This window comes from Thamnophis elegans, chromosome 1, assembly GCF_009769535.1.
Source record: "Thamnophis elegans isolate rThaEle1 chromosome 1, rThaEle1.pri, whole genome shotgun sequence".
NCBI classification, from domain to species: Eukaryota; Metazoa; Chordata; class Lepidosauria; order Squamata; family Colubridae; genus Thamnophis; species Thamnophis elegans.
Window position 1 is genome coordinate 1,395,979 of NC_045541.1, and position 16,651 is coordinate 1,412,629.

Here is a 16,651-nt window from a genome sequence, read left to right on the forward strand (position 1 = left end):
TCTAATGCAGGAATAAATAGGACAGATTAAGAGATAAGAGTGATACAAGGAGTGTAAAAATAAGTAAATTTAAGAAAACAAATTTAGAAATAGACACATTTTCAAGTACATTGAAATCTGATTTATTTCTCAGTTCTTCATTGTTTTTAAAGATTGGTCTGATTAAAACTCCAGTTAACTTGTAAGTGCAGTGTATCAAGTTATCCTAGGCAGAAGAAATTACATAACTATTTGTAAAGAGTCCGGGCGATCCCTTCTGTAGCAGCCTTCCCCTCCTTGGAGAGCTGCAATTTTTTTCCTCTTAGTCCCAGAAGCAGAGGAAATATTCACACAGCAACAAGTGCTTCTGGCAGGTTTCTAGTGATGTAGGACAGAGGAAAAGGACAAGTGGACCTTTTTAATACTGAGAGCAGCTTTGATTAGGGACCAAAGTTATTTTCTGTGGAGTGTGGACCTTAATAATTTCTACAAATAAAGTACCGCGTGAGAAAGAACTGAACCTAAATATCTTTGTAATTCAAAACTGAAAGTGTTTTGTTTTATTGATTATTCTTACTGCATTCGAGCAAGGAGTGAGGAAAAAAATTAGTATTACAGGATAGGGAAGATAGTGTTAATAAATACTTTAAGCATGCAACCAGCATATTGTTAGCCCCGCTAATTGTGGTCTTCTTTCCAAAGGACAGATATAAGAAAGTTTCTGAAATCAAACAAAGAAGAAACAAAATAAGAAAATAAATGTCTATTTCTTGTCTAGTAAAATATTTACTTCCTTTATTTTTAAGTAGATGCATTTTCTCAATTTAATTTTTTGTTCGCATGCATATTATTTTAGCTATAGAGAAAAGTGTGTACCAATGAAGTGTTTTAATAGTTTGGACTGATTTTGAAAGAGAGTTACTTTTGGTAAGATTTCCATTGGGAGGGGTAAAAACTCATGTTGCAGGGTAAATGGTTCGAGATTAGTCCTTTGAATCTCCCAGTTAAAGTGATTTTTGGTATATTAGAGTAGAAAGAGTCTGCTTTGCCTGAAAGGTTGTTGGTCAAAATATAACACAATTCAATATAAAGAAACTTGTGTGTTTCTATATAACAAAACGTGTTCACAAATTAGTAGGGTTCATCTGAATCTAAGGGAATAAAGAAAGGAATTACAGGACAGTAATGGATCTTCTTTGGTCTCAAGAATTTGACTTGAAGATACAAATGATATTTACAAATAATAAAAAATAGCAACTGCTCCTCTTCCTGTATTTATGTCCTGTTCCTTGATTCTGTAGTTATGTCCTGGCTTGTTCATATCCACATGCGTAAGATTAATGCAATAGTATATTTGTGTATTATTTTCACAAATGAACGTAAGGGAAACATAATTATTTTTAATACGTCTCCTCCTCTTCCTCCACCTTTTTCTTCTTTTGCAGCAAATTCCATAAAGCGGGAAATGCAAAGCGATGATGAGGATTCTAGCAGAAAGCATCTAAAGCGGGAAGATGGGATCATTGGGCAGGATGAAGGGAGCAGTTTAGAAGAGCCCCTGATTGAAAACCAGGAGATTGGGGAAAACAGAAAAATGCAGGAGCTGTCAGGCGAGGGAGGAATCCGGCTTCCGAATGGTAAACTGAAATGTGACGTCTGTGGCATGGTTTGCATTGGGCCCAATGTGCTTATGGTACATAAAAGGAGTCACACTGGTAAGCAGCCGAAAGAAAAGAAAATGTGATGACTGCCTTTGGCATCTGATGTTGATATTGCCTCCCTCTATTCTCTAACATTTCTCCAATTCATCCTTGATAATCATGTGCAGTAATGGGAAAAAAAATTCTTTTCAAACTTTGCTTACAAAGAAGTAAATATTAAAAAAAACGTGAATTCATGTTCTTATCTCTTTCACAATAATGTTTGAGAAATGATACTTTCCATATTAGCAATAGCAATATTAGCAATAGCAGTAGACTTATATACCGCTTCATAGGCCTTTCAGGCCGCTCTAAGCGGTTTACAGAGAGTCAGCATATTGCCCCCAACAATCTGGGTCCTCATTTTACCCACCTCGGAAGGATGGAAGGCTGAGTCAACCCTGAGCCGGTGAGATTTGAACCGCTGAACTGCTGATCTAGCAGTAGCCTGCAGTGCTGCATTTAACCACTGCGCCACCTTGGCTCTTCACTGTGAAGGTATATACTAAATTGGCTTATTAATATGAACCTCTCTTTTTATTTACAAAATCCTCCCCTTCTACCATTTCTGGAAGCCACTTGGTGATATAAAATATTTACTAACATTAGAACATCCTTCACAAGAAAGACACAGAGACCAGGGACAGATTCAGCATGAAAACAGTCTACCAGATATCAGTCTCTGGATGCGAAGCAGTCTCAATTTTCAGAGAAATCTGAATTTATTGAGAAACTGTCAAGAATGACATATGGTTAGACTGGACTTAGAAATCAAATTTTAGTGTGTTTTTGTATATTCGCAATGAAAACTAATAATTCATGTGTACAAACCTCCTGGAGATGGTATTCTATTTTCTTCATTACTGGTTCGGTAGCGGGAGCGTGCGCACGAAGCACGTCTGAGCATGTGCAGAACTTTCTGCATGCACAGAAGGTTCTTGATGATGTCAGAATGGATGGGCGGAGCCTCGTGCCACCATCGCTACCGGTTCACCCGAAACAGTGCGAACCGGCAGAATACCGCCTCTGAACACGCCCCCCCCATCCTTAAAAATACCAATGCCTTAGACTGATTAATACATCCCTATCCAAAGAACTCTGGGATCAGCTTGCTTGAACTTTCCCCCTTGTTTTGTTACGTATTATAAGAAGGGTCTAACCCGTCACTGCTTAATTAGATATCTTGGTAGTTCCTGGACTAACTAAGATAGTCACTCTACCAAGAAACCAGGACTTATTTTTTTTCAATTTTTGTGTTTAATATGCCCGTGGATAGAGAGGACTCTATCCTTACTCTGAAGAAATGTTTATAAAAGCAGACCAGAGGGAGGTTGATGGATTTTTCTATATGTAGATGTGTTTGACATATACTTGTTTCGTAATGCATTTTGCCCAGTAATAACTCTATTCCAGTAACTTATCTGATAACTTGATCCTGAAAGTGATGGTCTCTTCAGTCTTGTCTGAATAGCATTTACAAGGGTTTCCTTCTTTCCTTGCCTTTCACAGAAATATTGCAGCCCCATTTGGCAGGGACCATGTTCACTCTGCCTCTTGCATTCTGCTTTCCCTTTGTTTCCAGGGTAAGCGTCTTTCCCCAGACAACGTCTTTTGTCTTTTGCTCTCTTCCTCCAGAAATGCAGGAACAGTTTCTATCTTTCACACTTTAAATATATTGCTCCCAAATAACTTCTATTTAGCAAGCTGTTGTGCGAAGAGCAAGGAAGATTTGTTTGTACGGGAGAGAATGATCTTTCTCTCAACTTTTCTCTATTCCCTGCTTCCATGTACAACTGCCTTTTTCTTTTCTCTCTCGCTTCCTTTCCTCAGAAGAAAGAAGGGAACGAGACTAACTCCCTTAGTTTTGTCCCCTGGAGGCTGATTAAGGTGAGGTACAAAACAACAACAAGAGGCCTGTGTTGTCAAAGGAAAATGTTGCAAGGAAAGAAGAAGAGGAAACCAGAATAAGGTTTTTTTGTAGGGAAAGGATGGCGGTTTTCCTGAGGCCCTTTGCCTCAGCCAAGAGAAATGAAAATTAAGCAGAGCAGAGCAGGTTGTTCTGTCTACTTAAGGACAGATGGGCACTTCTGGAATGGACAGGTTTGCTTTTCTGTGGGCAGATAAGACTTGCAGAGAGCCATTCACCAATGTTCCCCCTTTGTAATCATTTGACCAGTAGCAAGTGCCTTATCTCTCCCCCCTCCAGCTTTGCAAAAGCCTTCTTCATCTGTAAAAGAAATAAAACATTGGGGTGTTAACACCAGTTTTAGCTGGTACTGGTGCTGACTCGAATGGCAAGGTGCCAACCCAATTTCTGTCTGTTGTTTTGCCCAGTCTCTCTCCAAATGACTGGGAAGACTGCCCCATGAGTTTACTCCTATGTAAACTGGCTAAAGAGTTTCCTGTTTGCAACAGAGCTTATGACTGCAATAGGAATAGCAATAGCAGTTAGACTTATATACCGCTTCATAGGGCTTCCAGCCCTCTCTAAGCAGTTTACAGAGTCAGCATATCGCCCCCACAGTCTGGGTCCTCATTTCACCCACCTCGGAAGGATGGAAGGCTGAGTCAACCTTGAGCCAGTGAGATTTGAACCGCCGAACTGCAGAACTGCAGTCAGCTGAAGTGGCCTGCAGTACTGCACCCTAACCACTGCGCCACCTCGGAAGAAGCTAGGACAAAGTTCGAATGGTAAGACCCATCAATCACCGGAGGGACAATTTGCCTTTTTTTTTTGCAACTGTGCCCTGTTTGAAAGAATCCCTACCCTTTTCAATTCTATGTCCACTCATTTCATTATCAATGTATTTTTATTAGTGTGCTGCCCATTTGACTTGGCTTTGCCTTGGAAATGATCTCTCACCCTCTTTCAATATTTTAACAATACAAAAGACTGCATACCTGAAGTAGGAAACTTAAATGTTTGTTGGGACTGCTCAACAGCAGAAAATGTCTACAATAATAAAATATCTTCCAGATAATGATCCATTTCCACAGAGTAATTACTCTCCCTATTTGTATCAAGGATGTTTCTTTTTAAATCAAGGAAGTTTTGTATCAAGGCACTTCCACAGCTGTATAAAGGAAGGTTCCAGTGATAGATCTGTTTTTCAAGAAAGAATGATTTCAGTCAGAAGAGACCATCTTCTTAATTCCTGAGTCTGAGATTCAGCTATCCACTGCTCCGTCATCTTATTTAGGTTCATCTTCTGTTTGTTGGAGCATATGTACCATATTTTTCAGAGTATAAAACGAAACTTTTTCCCTCAAAAAAGAGGCTGAAAATCTGGGTGCGTCTTATACATCGAATACAGCATTTTTGCCCCCCGAAGCCCCTTCACCCAAATGGCTGTGCAGAGCTTGTAGGAGGCTTTTAGAGAACTCCTGGGGGCTGGGGAGGGCAGAAATGAGTAAGAAACGGGCCATTTTTTGCTCAATTTTGCCCTCCCCCAGCAACCAGGAGCACTCCTTAAGCCTCCATAAGGCTATGCATGCAATTTTCTTGACGAAAAATGGGCCGTTTTTTACTAGTTTTTGACCCACCCCACACCCCCAGGAGCACTCTGCAAGCCCCCCAATGCCTTTTTAAAAAGGGGGGCTGTTTTTGCATAAAACTGGCCATTTTTGGGAGGCTTGCAGAGTGCAAAACCTTTTTTTTTCCTTTCGGAAAGCTCTTTAGTTAAAGTGATTGATGAGAATTGCATTGATCAAGTGCTGTGCCAGCAGAAACAAAGTCTTAGGTGCTGCAGATTGTCAGCGATTTCCTTCTCCAGCACATGAATAAATACACCTGGAAACATCTACCTACCTACACTCTCTCTCTCTCCCTACTAAACTACTGTATTTCTCTCTTTCTCTCTCTCTATCCCTCTTATCTACCTACCTACTCTCCCTAACTACCTACTGTATTTCTCTCTTTCTCTCCCCCTCTATCTACCTACATACTTACCTACTCTCTCTCTCTCCCTACCTACCTATCTACTGTATTTCTCTCTATATATATTTCTCCCCCCTCTCTCCCTTTATCTAGCTACCTACCTACCTATTCTCTCTCCCTTTATCTAGCTACCTACCTACCTATTCACTCTCTCTCTCCCTACATACCTATTGTATTTCTCTCTCTGTCTCTCTCTCTCTCTCTATCCACCTATCTACTTTTTAAAAAAATTGCCTCTTCAAAACCTTGGTTTTTACTCCAGTGCATCTTATATTCCGAAAAATACGGTAATCTATCATAGCCTCTAAGAAACTGTAAGCATCTGCCCCTTTCTTGATTCAGTGAAGATATAGTTGTACATCATTTTTGTATGGTATGGATGATACCATACTCAAAATTCCAAATTTCTTTCTCCACAGTTTCATGTAAACTTTGAATAGCAAGAATCAAATCCTATGTATAAACAATTTCTTAAGTTACTCTCTAGTGTTGGTCCAGCAGATAGGAAAGGAACCTCTGATTTCTCCCAGCTCCCAAATCACTGAGACATTTATCAATATTTCTAATTCAATAATATCAAATGCTGCTAAAAGGTCTAGAAGGTTCATTGCGGTAGCATCCCCCGTCCTTCTCTCCTTTCAGAAGTCACAGAAGTCTTTCGTTGCTGTATCCAGGCCCAAAGCAAGAGTCATCGGCTTCTTTCAGACCAGTGACACTTGTACAAGTGGTTCTATCTCAGTAGGAAAATCATAGGATCCAGCTCTAGCAGCACAGCCTCTTTCAGGATATCATCTCCTTGCATAAAGAGACATTAACTGTTTCTTACCCATCTGGCTACGCTTTCCTGCCCAGCTGAAATGAGCAAAGTCCTACAGAATGAAAGGTTCTTTCCTTGACTCTCAGTACCTTTCCAGTTATATAGGACAGTACTGATCTGGAGTGGCATATTGTACAGTGGCTTGCTTTTAGCATTAATTGGCAACGATCAGATCTGAAAAATTATCCTGCATATTGTAAATATTAGTTATCTGATTCTGTTCACAGAAAATAAAAATCCAGATTGCTTTCCCTGCCTGTGTGAGAGACTGTAATTACTAGGAAACTACATAAAAAGATCAGTGTTACATCCAACATTAGGAAGCCTGGATCTGGCTATTACAGTTTGATCTGGTTTGTAAGAAGAAAACATGGTAGCAGACATTCTACAGATGCAACATTAAGCTTGTTCCCATGCAACATATCAAATCACAGTTTACTGACTAACCCATTATTGGCTGAATTTACACAACACATCAAACCATAAACCTAAGTTTATGAAATGCAGTGACAATTTTGACAATATGTCAAAATGTTAATAATTTCCTTTGGTGGATATATGAATCAACTTAAGTTTTTTTATGACTGGCTAGTTCCAGAGGGAAGTGACTGGGTCATAATCAGGATACGCAAGGTATACTTTCTTATTACCTCTAATATTCTCTAATATTAGGCCTCTATTATTCTCTAATACTCTCTAATCTTCTGCCTTTCCATTTTATGGAAACATAATCATGATTTATTTATTTATTTTATTTATTTATTTATTTATTATTTATTTATTTATTTATTTATTTATTTATTTATTTATTTATTTATTATTAAAATTTATATGCCGCCCAATCCCAAAGGACTCCGGGCAGCTTACAAAAGAAGAAAGAAGAGAAAGAAAAGGAAAATAAGAAAAAGACAGTTTAAAATTCACAAAACCACATGCATTCATTCTAATCGGGGCTGGACCTCAACAGTGAGGTCAACAGCCCCAGGCTTGCCAGAACAGCCAGGTTTTTACAGCTTTCCTGAAGGCCATGAGAGTGGGCAAGGTCCGGATCTCTGGGGGTAGCTGATTCCAAAGAGTCGGAGCAGCCACAGAGAAGGCTCTCCTCCGGGGGCCCGCCAACCAACACTGTCTGGCTGACGGCATCTGAAGGAGGCCCAATCTGTGGGATGTTAAATTCAGATTTAAAAAAGAAAGCGGGGAAGGGGAGAGAAATTCCAAAAGCCCACAAAGGATTAACAAGCAAAAACAGGAGAGAAAAATTGAGAAATGAGGAATATCCAACCTAGAGCAAAATATGACTGCATATTTTCTTGAAAAGATTAAGAATGGCTCAGAAATAAATTCCGTGCTTTGTTCTGTATATAGCAGATTGTGGGATCAATCTCTGGTTGAAAAAGATCCCAGATGATTTAGCGGAAACTTCCTGAGGGTTTGTAAAGTTGGTGCCATTTATGACACGTAATGCTCAACTTAATACTCAGCTCTAGTGCTTCATCTGACAATAATGTTGTTTCATACATTCAAGAAAACGTGTAATTGTTTGGATGTTTTTATATGGAGATCAGTGTGTTACAAAGTAATGGTCACTAATGTACCCTGGATATAAAACATAGGAATTCACTTTAAAGCCGTTTCAAATGTTAGGATATGATCTACTGGCAGAGATAATTTGGACATTTTATATTCCAGGCACTTCAGCATTTTTCTAAAGTAACATTATGATCTTAAAAAAAAAGATTATATAAGCAGTATTTTTCTCAGAGCCATTACATTTCCTCCACTGAGGAAGACTTCTTTGTCCTTTTTCAGAATAATGCAGTGGTGCATTGACTATTCAGATGTTCTCAACCGTACAGAATTTATTTCTGTTTTGATGTAATTTTGTTCTCTGTTTTTTCCTGACCTCAGGCATTGCTCAGACGTTTTATCAAATGAAACGTTCCTGTTGTGGAAAAGTAGTTTACATGTTTAAGCCTTTTAGTTTAATTTCAAAAAAGGAAAAGGGTAGTTATTCCTAGGTAAAAGGTAGAACTTTATTAATAGTAAGGTAATACCAAGCAGACTGATGGGCTGACAGGGTTGATGGAGACAATGATCTAAACACGATGCAGCCAAATGAAATATCCGAGTTCTGAAATGGTGGAATGAATTGGACTGCTGTCATCTACAAAGAAGATACCGCATTATTTAGATTTTAGATTTTTTAAAAAATCTCACTTTTATTATTTTTATCAATAACTCAATGTGGTGACCATACCTAATTCTCCTAACTCCTCCTGTGTTCTATACCAGTGTTTCTCAACCTTATCAACTTGAAGATGTCTGGACTTCAACTCCCAGAATTCCCCAGCCAGCGAATGCTGGCTGGGGAATTCTGGGAGTTGAAGTCCGGACATCTTCAAGTTGCCAAGGTTGTGAAACACTGTTCTATACAATTGCAATTCTATGAAATGGGTTGGGCTGGGAGAGAGAGCGACTGGCCCAAAGTTACCCAGATGGCTTTCATGCCTAAGGTAGGACTAGAACTCACAGTCTCCCATTTTCTAGCCTGGTGCGATAACCACTAGATCATATTATTTTCTTTCTATGGAACCTTCTTCCTCACTCATTCCGTAGCTAAGACTCTGTCTAACCTGCCATCTTGGTTACTTTTGCCAAAGTTTATCTTCTGGCTGCGGACTAGCAGAGTCTATTCTGTTACCTTGGAACTCTTATCACCCTGTCGAGCTGCAAGTGTAAATTACTGTTGAAATAACACATGAGAACTGTTTTGAAATATGATTTCAGAACTGACATTACACACAGACAGACAGACACAGACACACACACGGAGGGAGGGAGGGAGGGAGGGAGGGAGGGAGAGAGAGAGAGAGAGAGAGAGAGAGAGAGAGAGAGATCTATACATACGTATATATATACAAACGCCCATATATGCTAAATGAAAATACCCTGTAACTATATGGAGGCAAATATATGAATTACCTTTCATGCCTTCACGTATCTAGTTTTCTTTTTAGCCACTAGCTGCTTGCACGTGAATCAACCTGGAAGAAATAAAATAAGTTTATTACGCATCCCTTGCCTTGTCTCCTGGAAGTTTTTCTTTTTACACTTGTGCTGATGTAACATTCCCAGTGTAAACAGAAGTCGGCAGTAATTGTGGTTATGAAATATAATTAGCTGCTGAGCTGCTGTTCTCTGGCATGATATTAATAAGCATCGTGAATTATTTCTTAGTCTTTTGTGAAACTGTTATACAAAATTCTACAACTAAGTTTTGATATATAGGTATTGATTGGGGCATAGCCATGGGTATTGTGTCAATTACTTAAAACTGTCCTCAGTAACAGAATAGCCAAACTGTAATTTTGAGTCATCTTCCAGAAACATTCAATGCTCTGAAGAGTGAAGTTCTTCCTAAGTTAGGGATATTAAACGATTGTACCTTGAAAATCTGGGAGTTCTGGGAGTTTGTGGGGTGGGACTGCAGCAAATAATTAATCAGCTCAGGAGTGGGGGGGGGGGGGAGGAAAGGCCATGTCCTTTCTGCTTCTATTGCAGAAAACCACAGAAGCTCTCGTGCCATGTAATGTATATCATTCCTGTGCCTGATTCAGATCTACTGAATAGGAGCCCCCTCTTTCTCTCAGCAATTGGTTCCACAGCCAAACTCTAGTTACCCTTAGGAAGATTTTTGTAATATTCAATTAGGATTCAGTCTGCCTATTATTATTCTATGACCTGCATCCCGAATCAAAATATCTTTTTTCTTTCAAGTATTTGACAGCACACATCCAATCCATCTCTCTTCATCAGCCAAACCTGTCCCTGATTGTACTTGATGCCCTTTCATGAAATTTACCAATCCCTCCCCCTTCTTAAAAATGTATTCAGACCTGGTTATTCAAGTTTGAGTTTAACCAATCCAGAAAAAAAATAGATTTATTACTTCTTGAGATTTGGAATTTACACTTCTGTGGATGCAACTTAAAAGCGCATTTGTCTTCCTTACATATAGTAACATCATGGTAGTAGCTCATATCCAAGACAGTACATACATTAGTTCAGTGTTTCTCAACCTTGGCAACTTGAAGATGTCTGGACTTCAACTCCCAGAATTCCCCAGCCAGCATTTTCTGGCTGGGGAATTCTGGGAGTTGAAGTCCAGACATCTTCAAGTTGCCAAGGTTGAGAAACACTACATTAATTTGACAAGACTATCAGCTATTTTGTTCAGTATGCCAGGGTGCAGTTCCTCTGGTATGTGAGATTCATTCAAATAGAGGCAGTCCTTGATCATGATCAAATTTAATATTACCCCTTTGCCCTATTTTATAATTTCCTAAAAAATGCGTCTTGTTTGGATGCGATAGATTGAATTGAATAGTTCCAATTTTTCTTTGTTACTCATTAGCATTATGCTGTCTCCAATGAGCAGCTGATATTCCGATTCTTTTTCTTTTGTTTTGAAGACATTCACAGAAACACCTGTGGATTTTGTTAGCATCCTTCACTAACTTTTAATTTATTCAATCCTTTGCTTTCCTGCAACTGACTGTACAGCCCTGGACTACCTCTTGTACCCTTTCTTCATAATGTGACCTTTTAGTATTCCACATGTGCCCTTTTGGGGGGAGGGGTTGAAATATATAAGATCTTATACCTGGCCTCCAAAGCTAAATTAATCAAGTGTTTCACAATTAACTTAGAGAAACTGCTTTGTATCTGTCAAAGAACAGCATGACATATTTTTTTTCCTTTGACCAAACAGCCCTTTGTGCAAAAAACAGCTTCCTTCATATAAGTCTCTGGGTCTCAACTGTCAAGGCAGAAAAGGCTTGAAACTCAGGAATGGCAAGTAGACACATTAAGGCAGTGTTTCTCAACCTTAGCAACTTGAAGATGTCCGGACTTCAACTTCCAGAATTCCCCAGCCAGCGAATGCTGGCTGGGGAATTCTGGGAGTTGAAGTCCGGACATCTTCAAGTTGCCAAGGTTGAGAAACACTGCATTAAGGCTATTAATAGTCAAATGAAAAGTGTTGGATCGGGTGAAGGACTGAGGCAGACTCAGGCTTGTGATAAAACAACAGCTCTTTATTGATATGATGTTGATGTCGGTCACCTCCATGCCCAGGGACTCAAACCAATCCAAACCGAGCAGGCTTAGAAGGGAACCGCTGACAACTGTCACTGGCAGCAGGCTGTCAAAGTTTCTGAATTGGACATGGAAGGTGCCCCATCCCAAAACAGGGATTCAATTACCCTGGTAGTCGCTGAGGTGTAGCTCTTGGTGCTTTAGCCTGTGTTTCCTGATGCTGGGGATGGCCTTTTTCAATGTGGCCCAGGAGAGAATGGTCAGAGATGACCCAGTGTCTATCTCCATTCTGAACGGCAACCCTTCAAGGAGGATGGTGACTCACAGCTTCTTATTCTTTGGAGTGCTGGCTTGCTTAATTTTGGTTTAGAATGCATCGTTGGAATCTGCCCTATCTTGTGTCTGTTGGGGCTTCCATGCCTCTTGCCTGGTTGTGCCGCCTGGATGGCAGAGGGTTTCTGCTGTAGTGTGACTGGGAACTCGCTTCTCCAGACTCAGGTGAGGTGCCCCCTGTGGTCACAGCATTGAGAGATTGCGTCTCGGAAACGGCAAGCAGATGTCTGGTGGTTTCCCCCGCAGCTGGTGCAAGGTGGGAAACCACTTTTGAAATCTCTTGCCAATTTTCTTTTCTCTATGCACATGCAGTTGACTTCATTTTCACTGTCAGATAGCTGTCATTCGATAGTGTCGCGATGGACTTCTGTGGTTCTGCGTGCGCTATTAGGGCCGATGTGCTTTTGCAACATTTCTGTCGACTTAGTTGAGGACTCTATGGCCCTGGCTGCATCTAGCACAATTTCCAAAGTGAGGTTTGTTTTAGCCAACAATCTCCTTTGCAGGTTTATGTCTCAAACCCCACTAATGATTCTGTCCACCAGTAGTTCATCTAAATCACGAAACTCGCAATATGCTGCGGCTTTTCGAAGCGTGGCAACATTAATTTATGCTCTCCCCTTCTTTCCGGTTTCGGAGGTTAAATTTATACCACCGCGTGAATTTAGATGGTTTGGGATCTTTACCTGCAGGTAGAGAAATGTATTTGGCCATGCTAATGTCTGCTTGAAATATGAAAGAGAACTTATCATTGGTGAAGCTTAAAATGTCTATAAACAATTCTTATATTTGCAGTTTTAATTTTGTGGAGATAATTTAACGCTTCATTGAAAGATGATTTGTATCCTTTTCTTGCATTCTGCAGGGTTATATGAACATAACATACTTAATTTGATCCACCTAGCTTTTCTACAGCTGACAACTGATCTTTCCTTAGCCTAGCCCTTGTCTGCTTGAAGTGTCCCGTTTAATGTTAGATGCCTCCAATAGCTGAATAATGAAGTCATGGGGTTTGATTATCAGATAATGTGGTTTGCAAACAAAAGAAGGAAAGAGCCTCTAAGGCCCATCTAGCTGCTATAAATTGGTTCTTTATTTTTCAGATGGTTCTAACATATGTTGAGAAAGAAGATTTTCAGCCAGTCTAGATGTTAATGGTCCATCAATCCTTGTTTCTTAGGTGTTGTTTCTTTCCTTTCATCTGCTGTAGGTGAGCGTCCCTTTCACTGTAATCAGTGTGGAGCTTCCTTCACCCAAAAGGGGAACCTACTGAGGCACATCAAATTACACTCCGGGGAAAAACCATTCAAATGTCCCTTTTGTAGCTATGCCTGCCGAAGAAGGGATGCTCTCACAGGACACCTCAGGACACATTCTGGTGAGTTTCTTGCCTTTTTGCTTTTAACACTAATGGCAGACTGAAGCGAACTCTGTACAGCAGTGTTCTTTCAAACAGTCAGTCCATGTGTCCGTCCATCTGGATCTATAAAGTCTCTGTGGATTGAATGTATGGAGTCTGGGGCTGTGTGATTCGTAGCTCGGTGCTCTGAACTTGTTTCTAGACACAGATGTCAGAGACTGATTCTTGTCAACTCATGTGCTCTAACATTGAACTTGGTGTCTCTCAGAGCTCCAGTAAAACTGACTGCTACCTGAAAAGAAAGGCTTAGCTCTAATTTTCTAATTATAATTACAGGTCTGCAAAAAAAAAAAAAAAATCCGAGAGCTATTTTGGTTATTCCATGTAATCTTTATGTTTTTTGGTGCGCTGAATCCAAAAATGACCTCCATTTTGGATGTTTGGATGTTTATTATACTTGTATGCTGCCCTATTCCCGAGGGACTCAGGGCGGCTAACAAACAAGTGGGGAAGGGGGGAAATACAAAAAACAAACAAGACAGAAACAAGATACACAAAACAAATTAAAAACAACGCAACAGTCACAGCAATTCAAGTGGGGCTGGGAACTCATCAGCCCCAGGCCTGCCGGAATAGCCAGGTCTTGACGGCTTTGCGGAAAGCCAGAAGGGTGGTGATGTTGTCATATGACATCACGTTTCCTGACAATTTAGGTAACTATGTTAAATAAGGCAATACCTCAAAATAAATGGAAATAGACTTATAAAATTTATTACAATATTTTCATGAAAATCCTTTTTTGAATTGAAATGAGCTCACCTACACGCACTAAACTCGATTCTTCTTCCTTGTGAGGCTCTTCTTGGTGCATTTACGCTTGTGAGTAGCATCTGGAATGTCTCTCTGAAGCATCCAACAGTAGTCTGTCATCACTGTAATGCTCCATTTTCCCTGGCATCTCCTTTCCGTCTCTTTAATGTCTTGGTGGAATTGTTCACCTTGTTCCTCACTCACAGCTCTCAAATTTTCAGGAAAGTAGTCAAGGTGAGACTGGAGGAAATGCACTTTCAAACTTATCAGGCAACCTAAAGCTTGAAATGCTTTCAGCATTCTTCCGACGATCTTTTTGTAGTGAGGATCTTTGTTATTGCTTAAAATTTTCTGTACGACTTCTTTAAATGCAATCCACCCTTCTTTTTGAGGATCCATCATGGTATTGATAAACTCTTGATCAACTATAAACCTTCTAATGTCTGGTCCGACGGACACACCTTCCTTCAATTTTGCGTCCGACAGGCATGGAAACTTGGTGACCAAGTATTTGAAGCATTCTCCATCTCTTGGAAATGATTTTACGAATTGCTTCATCAATCCCAATTTTATGTGGAGAGGTGGTAGAAGAACTTTATGGGAAGGTACCAAAGTTTCTCGGAGGACATTTTTTTCACCAACTGTTAGCACCCTCGGCTGCCAACTCTTCTTGGTCCAGTGATTTTGTCGGTCTCGACTGTCCCATAGACACAGAAAACAAGGGTATTTGGTATACCCAGCTTGTTGCCCGAGCAGCATGCACAAGACCTTCAAGTCCCCACACACTTGCCAACCATAGGATTCATATTTAAGTTTACGAAGAACCAATTCCAAGTTCTCGTAGGTTTCCTTCAAGTGTACAGAATGACCTACAGGTATGGAAGCTTAAAAACCGCTGTGGAATAAAACTGCTTTGAGACTTCTTTTTGAAGAATCCATAAAAAGACACCATTGCTCTGAATCATACTAGATTTTAAATTGACCCATCAGACCTACAACATCGATGCAATAAACCAACTTGTCTTCCTGGGCGAAGTAAGGAACAAACTCCTTTTCACGATGTCTTAACCATGAAGATGACACTCCTGGCAACAATAAATTCCTACTTTTCAGCCTTGATCCGAGTAACTCAGCGGCATCTTTGGGAAGATTCAATTCTCTTACCAAATCATTCATCTCCTCCTGAGAAAACAATTTTGATCTTGTATCATCTTCAAAGTCAGAACTTGATTCGTCATCTGGTTCAGGTATGACTTCACCTTCATCAGAGCTAGGTATCTCTTCCAAGGTAGCAGGGGGCTTGGGTACTGGTATATCTGTGCCATGGGGGATGGGACGAATTGCTGGGTGAAGATTGGGGTATGAAATGGAATGCTTCTATTTGGAATTAAACCCTTTCACATCGCATGAACAAAAGTAACAGTCATCACTATGGTTCTTTTGCTCTCACCATACCATAGGAATCCCATAATGGAAATATTTTTTCTTACCCTTGAACCAGTTTCAGAGGTCCTCAACACACCATTTGCACATTTTATGAGGCACTCAAACTTTATCTTGATCTCCAATTTTTAGTCCAAAGTATGGAAAGTATACTTTTTTCACAAAGTCTGTAATATTCTGCTGTTGCTTCAACACTGTATATTCACCACAGATGAAACAGAAACTGTCTGGTGAATTAATACACTTTCGTGGAGCCATAACATAATGGTTGAAGAATGACAAGCTAACATGAATTGCGATGCAAAAGTGTGAACAGCCTAGAACCAATAACCTGATGATGATTCGTGCACAAGTGTGGCATGCAGGAGAGAGCAGCTCTGTGTCTGTACACGAGACGTCACAGTGCTGGCCACGTTCCCTGCACTGACCGGAGATGCCCCTATCTGCCCTGTGTTTCCCTCCCACTGGATTCTTCAGGAAAGATTAACCCCTTCTACCATTAGAAGCACAGACTTAAAACTTGCTTACCTTATGTATATATTGCTGACCATCAGACTTACAGTGCTATGTTTTTTTTACAATACTCGGACAAACCCTTTAAGGGTTTTTTGGCATTTTATATCTTAAATGCACTTATGTGAATTAATTAATAGTAATTTGGACTTTAAATTTGGTTAAAAACCCCATAATATAAAAAAAATACCCAAAATTAAAAAAATGATAAATTTGAAGAAAATTTTGCATGTTGTGGTAAATCATGAGGTCTAGGAGTTTTTTCAATATTTTATTTGTTTTCAGCACACCAAAATACACGGAAATTAGATGAAAATAATCAAACAGCTTTTTAGTCGCAGGCCTGTGTTACAATACCGTAGTGCTATAAATGAAATTGAATCAAAACAATTGGGAATTAAATATTGTTTAAAATTCAGAATATTTTCTGGAAAACCATGATAGATTTCTCTAAATTCTCAGAACTATGAATGAGTCCCCTGTCAATGGGGACATATCTTGGTTTTAGCCTTTTTACATTTGCACTTTCATAATTGAATTAGATTTTAATTCTAAGAAATAAATCAGTATGACAATAACTTTTTCAGGCCAAGATAATATAAAAGGTCACAAAAGATTAAACTGTTTTTTTTATTTTAATTCTCCCAAAACTCTGTATAGTA

At 39.7% G+C, this 16,651-nt stretch overlaps 1 protein-coding gene across 2 annotated transcripts in view; it reads left to right on the forward strand.

Annotated features, from left to right (window-relative positions):
* Nucleotides 1–16,651, forward strand: part of IKZF2 (IKAROS family zinc finger 2) — a 113,981-nt gene that overhangs the window by 53,236 nt on the left and 44,094 nt on the right. For both annotated transcript variants that reach the window (XM_032235458.1, XM_032235545.1), the window contains exons 3-4: nt 1,425–1,694; nt 13,074–13,241. In XM_032235458.1, the coding sequence (XP_032091349.1) occupies nt 1,425–1,694; nt 13,074–13,241 (438 nt within the window). The remainder of the gene's footprint in view (nt 1–1,424; nt 1,695–13,073; nt 13,242–16,651) is intronic.